At 44.4% G+C, this 6919-nt stretch overlaps 1 protein-coding gene across 9 annotated transcripts in view; it reads right to left on the minus strand.

The window, feature by feature from the left end:
• Positions 1-1273: 1273 nt before the first annotated feature.
• Positions 1274-6919, minus strand: part of Fam135a (family with sequence similarity 135 member A) — a 113206-nt gene continuing 107560 nt past the window's right edge. For all 9 annotated transcript variants that reach the window (XM_023718690.1, XM_004634382.2, XM_023718692.1 and 6 more), the window contains 2 exons: positions 4936-5049; positions 1274-2651 (listed from right to left, as the gene is read on the minus strand). In XM_023718690.1, coding sequence (XP_023574458.1) covers positions 2446-2651; positions 4936-5049 — 320 coding nt within the window. In that variant the 3' untranslated portion in view covers positions 1274-2445. The remainder of the gene's footprint in view (positions 2652-4935; positions 5050-6919) is intronic.

Genomic DNA, 6919 nt, shown 5'->3' on the forward strand with positions numbered 1-6919 from the left:
CCCGCTCTCCTGTACATTCCCTTTGTCTGCATTAAGTCTGTTCTGTTGTGTGTAGCCATGAGCCCTGACCGCACGCCCCCTTCTCCAAGTGCCCACCACGTCACGTCAGCCCAGCACTCTCCTCTCCTTAGAGCCCTGTCTCGTCTCTCACAATCGGAATCTGGAAGTAAACAATGTGCAATGGCTTCCTGATAAACGAAAACCCGAATGCTAGTTTTCAAAGCAGAATCATTGATAGGATTTTAATACTGTATCGAAATAAGAAATAACTAGCCAACCATGATCCTAAGAGCAACTTCATCATTGACTCTACATCATTATGAATTTTATAAGAGATGGTGCTAGTCTAGTTCAACGGGAATCACCTGCCTAGTACACACAAGGGCCTGGGTTCAATTCCCAGCACACACACCTCCTATTGGTATTCAAACTGAGGACCAAGCTACATATGAAGACGACAAATTTGTGACTAAAGTATGTTGTAGGGCTGGGTGTGGTGGCACACAGCTGTAGTTCAAGCACTCATGAGGCTGAGGCAGGATAGCTGCAAGTTCAAGGCTAGCCCCAACTACACAGCAAGATCCTGTCCCCCAAAACCAAACAAAAACCAGGAAAAAAACGTATATAGTGGATAATGAATATAGTTCCATTGTCCAGCTATCATATCCTTGATATATTAGTCAGTGTTCAAAAAATTTGAGTAAATACTTGGTATATGAAGCATTATGAGAAACATCATTGTACAAACATGAGCGTGTACCATACATACACACTTAATAAGGCCTATTATGCATCTGGATTATATGGTTGTACTGGTTGATACACTACGTCAACCTGAGAAGTTTAACTGACTCAGCAGAGAGCCCGGATTCTTAGTTCTAAACATCCTCATCCTGTGCAAAAGGAGGGCCTGGACACTGTGTGAGTCTTATACCCCCAGCCTGAGGGTAGCTTGTTTGTAATACAAGGAGCGGGGAGAGGCTGGCTCAAGGCCGCCACTGTTGCCCTTCCCTTGGTTCTTCTCCGTTTTCTGCTGCTGTCCTCTGCCACATGCCTCTCTGCCTGAGGCCAGCCGAGTATGGACTGAAACTTCCATGAACTTCCTTAATTTCGGTGTTGAGTATTTTGTCCCAGCAACAAGTAAAAAGTAAGTGAGACAATGGTGGACTCCAGTGAAGGCTTGGCTCGCTGATGGACACATGGCTACAGGGCGTGGTACTGTACCTGTTGTGGTCTAAGAACCAGCAAGGAAGTGCAGTGCCTTAGCTGTTCCTCCAGCCAGTCATGTGTTCTTTTATTAACACCAGGGCAACAGCATGATGCTAGAAATAAACATGCGTTGATTATACAGTATATGCTTGGAAAAACCCTCTATTATAATTGGTGAATGCAAACAGACATTCCGTCCACTCTTAGTGCAGTATTATTTTTACAAGTAAAACAGTAAAGGAAAATAGTGAATTTAATACTATTCAGCACCTTTAGTAAAGTCAAAAGACTTGACATCGCCATATATCAAAAACATTTGCATCTGTATCACCAAACATGTCAAGTTTTTTCCATTTTTAACCTTAATTATTTTATTTACATTACCCTTTAGATCAATAAATTTTAACAATAAAAATTATCTAAATTCATAAAAGTATTCATAAATTTCAACATTTAGTTATTATGTACATACAAGGAAGTCCATGAGAAAAGTTAAAAGAAATGTGGTCAGAAAGTTCAAGCAACATTACGAAATTTAGCAAAATTCCAATCTAATCAAGGCAGAGGGCATTCAAACATTCAAAAATCTTTAATAAAAGTCAACATGAGAAATAATGTTGAACCCACCAGTAGAAAATATATTTTAATCGGCATGACATATGCAATGGTAATGACTTGATAGAAAACTGGTATAACATTGTCATGTATGAACTACCTGGTTTGAGCTTATGATAAAAGTACATTTTAGGACTAAAGAAGTTGATTTCAAAAATATATTTTAGCAGCCATAATTGTATTTCCAGTTAAAACACAGTAAGATGTTAAAAGTAAAATGTATAGTTAACTAAATAATACCCCAAACTAAAAAACATAAAACCCCATGCTCTTCTACAGTAACTGCCTCTAGGAGGATGTAGTCTGACGGAGACCGTGGAAAGCCAATAATAAATAGACATACACATGGGCTTAAAATTTCACTGAAATACTTAGGTAGCAAAATATATGAAAAAGTAATAGAAAAGTAAAAAGGGAAAATTAAAAAATATTGCACAGCCACATTACCTACAAAGTAAATCCAATGTTTAAAAAGCTCTACACATGGATGATATAAATTATCTTCCATACAAAAAGGTATAAATATCTCTTGGAACTTATTGGCATCTACATTTAACTATAATACACTATCGGAATCACTGCTGAATGAGGTAATTGTCAAACTCTAGCAATGCTCTTATTCTACTGGAAATACTTGAGGGCAGCAACCAGGAAGAACTTCTCTAGGAATATTTCCGAGTCGAGCACAGCGATGTGTGCCGCCCTCCCGATGAGCGAGTCGGCCGTGTTGGGCAGAGCGTTGATGACGTTGTACCGCACCAAGTGACAGTCCCGGCTTTTCAGAACAGGCCGAAGCAGGTTGTGGATCATTTCCGAATAGATCTGCCCTGTAGGCGAACAAAGGCAACACAGGTCATTGGAAAAAATTCCACTGGAACTGTTAGGTAATTTTTAAGATTTAGTTCCATTAATTTCCACGTTAAAGTAAGTAATTTCTTTTAAAACACTTTTCTTCAGCTACTATTTGAGACTCTTTTATACAAAATATAAATAATCACATTATCTAGCTAAGTAAAAAGAATTTTATTATACATTTTGTCTACTTGATATTTTAAACTGAAAATTAATGCAGACAATAAGCAAATGGTTTTCTTCAACATTAAATCACTGGTAACTCATTAACCAATTATGAGAACATGCCAGGCATGGTAAAACACATCTTGCCAGGCAAAAGAAAACACCTCAGTCTACAATGAGTTCAGTAGCACGCTGCACATGGAGCATGTGTGACTGTCCCATCCGGTGGCCTGGGATGGCCGTGCAGGGTGGTGCAAACACCCAATGGGACAGTCATGAAGACACAGACCCATCACGAACGTATAAAGATATTGTACGGTAGCTGGTGTTTTCAAGTTGTTTTGAGATAAGAAATGCAGCTCTGTAGTCAGAAGAGTACGAGCTTGACTCAAATCAGTTACTTTACTTAAAATAGTTAAGTTTTAAAAACTCGTACATTTTGTTCTGCATCTGTTCACAGCTCTGCTCCTCACGCCTCCTTCTGGCTAAGCATGAAGGACAGATGAGCCCCGCGGGCACGAGCTCCCCAGCGGCCGGAGGCACAGCACCGCTCGGGCTCCGTGCGGCGCCAGTGGAGCAGTGATGCAAGACAAGAGGCAGGGGAAGCCCTGAGGAGCAGGGAGGGGAGAGTACGCAGGAGGACAGGCAGGAGGGAAGAGGGCTCGTGGTACCATCAGAGTCCCATGAACTCACTAACATATTTACTTCCATCTCCCTTAGCCTCACTTCACATCAAGCTGCATTTCGGTTTCAGGCTGTTATTAAGGTATGCATACATGGGAAGAAGTCCACACTTCTTTGAACTGCCCCATGTGCCCCCAGTTGCCCAGAATCTGTTAAAACAAAATCCAGGGCTGGGGAGATAGCTCAGTGACCTAAGCGTCTGTCTGGCAAGCGCAAGGACCCAGGTTCGATCCCCAGTACTGCATGCTGTCCCAGCCCCAGAACTCCAGGTGCACTATGCCAGCCACCAAACTGGGCATGGTGGCACACACCTGTAATCCCAGAGCTGGGAAGTTTGAGCTGTGTAATGAGACCCTGACCGAATGAAAGAATGAATGAATGAATGATTTTTTTAAAAAGCCATTTATCTGGTCTCAACTGACTAGCAAGAGTTTTTTAAACTTGCCCCTCAAGTGGATTCTAGCCTTTTCTAGAGATTAATTTTTTTTAAAAAAGGTCATTCTGATGCCACAAAAGTAAGTACCCATTAAACAAGAGGCCTCCACAGCACGCTGGGTAGTGTGCCAAGTGCTGCCCACAGATACACAGAGCATCCTGTCTTGGGGAGGCACTCACTGTCATGATGTGGAAAAAGCAAAGGATAAAGAGCTGAAAGTCTTGTTTCAAAAAAGAACCTGAGACAGCTACAAGAGGAGACCCAGATTCCTGTTCTCAGCCTAACTGTGACTTTAGAGAAACCACTTGCTCTCTGGAGGCAGCCCGACTCCTTGTGGCTACAAACAGCGATGATCTAAATTTCTTTTGTCATTCACAAATAGGAAAAAAATATGAGGCAAGGACTCACTCTCAGCAGAGGGCAAGTCCTTGTCGCCATTTTCCTGGAAGGGACACCCAGCAAAGCGTGCAACTGGACCACTCCATCCCCACAACCACCAAGCCAGGGAAGAGGAGATGCAGGCATGGGCTTCCCGCAGCCCTTCTCCTGCCTGTCCCTCCCCATCTCTTCTCCTGCCTCTCCCCTCCCTCCCACATCCCTCCTCCTCCCCCCTTCCTTCCCTCTGCCTGCTCCTCATGCTGTCTTTCAGGCAGGGTTTCACTCTGCAGCTGGGCTGGCCCGAACCCACAGTCCTCTTGTTGGGCTGCGGTTACGGGCGCACACTACAATGTCCTCCAGCTTTGATTACTTTTGAGGCAACAAAATGGAAAAGTCATTGTAATTAGATGAAAAAACTGTTTCACTGTCAAGACAGCTCAAAGGCAGGAGAGAACACAGAGGAAGGGTAGCTGTTAATAGCTGGAAAAAGCAACAGGAAAGAGGAGGGCAGAAAGAAGCGCATGGCCGCCAGGCAATAAGGGTAGAGCTCACGCACAGGCACAGTGCTGAGCGGTACTTCATGCGCATGTAATTACCTGACTGTTTGTCCTTTAAGGCTGTTTTACACATTTCAATCCGGGCAGAATGATACGGAACATAGCGGTCCTGCAGCGATCCCACCAGCACAACATTTTTGAAATAATGAAGCCCTTGGAATGGAAAATTAAGAATTGTCATGCAATAATTTACTAGATTTACAAAAAACTATTTAGTCTGAGATTAAGTAACAAAAATAAATTTATTCATCAGTCGTGCCAAGTTTTAACTCTCGAACACACTATGAATGCTGTCCTCCAGTCCCATGTTCTGGCACAGCAGTGTCACGCTACGCTGTTTCCACTGTGGCTGCGCTGAGCGCAAGGGGGGACTGCCATGTGGCAGGAGCCAGGGTCCTCAGGTTCTGGGGTACAGGACAGCACAATGCCATTACCTTTGAAGGGGCCAACACTCAGGGATATTTCCAAAGAAAACTGCACGCTTGGCCATACGTGGGTTTTCCAGTGGGCCAACACCCAGATTACCTTGGCGCCATCGACAGTGCGGAGGGCCACTCCCGCATAACAGCGCTGGGCCAGTCACACTGACTCCGCCCCCCCACGCCATGGAGCTGGGCGATCTTAGGGCGGAGGAAGGGGACTAGGGCAGGCTGTGCCGAAGTGCCTCACGGAGCTGCAGACTGACGAGAGCGAGGTGCACCGCAGCATAGAGCCTTTCCTTGGGCACGTCCACAACAGCACGAAGCAAAGCAAAGAACCGCAAAAAAACCCCTGAGCTTTTCTTCTGTAGCATGACTGGATGAGGAAACTTCAAGGCAAAGACAGTGATGTGCACATTAAGAACGGATCCTGTTAGCCCTCCAACATCCAACAGCCCTGAAAGCTGAAAGGCAGGATGATGCACACCCCTCTCTGGTTGCAGCTTATGCAGAACACAATGGGCGCCATCCTGTCCCAGGAGTCTGCTCCCTCACCTGGGGAGGTATTCAAGCAGATCCATCCAGTGACTCATGTACATAGCCAAGACCACTGATTTGAAGAGGTATTTTTGAAAGAGTCAAGAAAGAGAAGAAACGCTAAAAAACCCCAAAAAACAAAAATCAAGCCAAAATTAGCACCAAGGGTAAGACCAAACTGAAGGAGAAACACTAGACACAAAGAAGACAGAGGAAAAAAGATAAAGGACCTAGGTGCCTATTTTATGATCTGAGAACTAAAGGAAATTATTACATTGGAAGAAATTTTTTTTTAGCAAGCCATTGCAAGAGGACTTTTTAAGTAGATTGAAAAACTGAGAGATCCAGCCCAGCCCAGCCCCGTCTTGGCGAGTGTGTGGGAGAGCTTTCGGCTTCCCTGAGCCCGTGGGACCTCTCTGGACCAAAACCCAGGCATGCTGCATGAATGAGACCCTCTGCCGCGCCCTTGGGACCCCTCAACCTGTCTGGAGCCCCTGCCCCCAAGCCTGCCTAGTGAAAAAGAGAACTTCTGTGACGCTCTCAGGACCCCCAGATCCAGCCCAAACTTAGGCCCAGCTAATGTGTGGGGGAGCTTCTGTGCTCCCCTGTGCGCCCTGGGCCAGGAGCACAACACAGGGGCACCACAGGTTCACTTCCAAGAGCTACAGCAGGAAGGTGCTGAACACAACAGCTAGACCCAAGCCAGGCATAACTGGATAAACTCAAACTTAATAAATTTGCACCCGAATTTCAGTAGGTGCTAAGGTTATAACTGCACCAAAGCTCTACACCAAAGGTCAGAGGTCAGTGCTATACAAAATGACAAAGACAAGGAGCAAAATGCAATCTCAGCCCTCGAGCCCACTCAGAATAAGTGCAGAGGACACTAGTTCAGCTGAAATGTATGATTTAATAACATCGGAAGTAAAGAAACAATAGCAGAAAGGTATAGAGGAACTCAGAGCAGAATTAATTTCTGAAATAAAAAAGAAATCTCTGAACTCAAAGCATCTGAAGTAAAGAATCAAATAGAGAAACATAGGGAGAACACCCAATCTGAAAAAAAC

The sequence above is a fragment of the Octodon degus genome, unplaced genomic scaffold (assembly GCF_000260255.1).
Source record: "Octodon degus isolate 3935 unplaced genomic scaffold, OctDeg1.0 scaffold00061, whole genome shotgun sequence".
Taxonomy (NCBI): Eukaryota; Metazoa; Chordata; class Mammalia; order Rodentia; family Octodontidae; genus Octodon; species Octodon degus.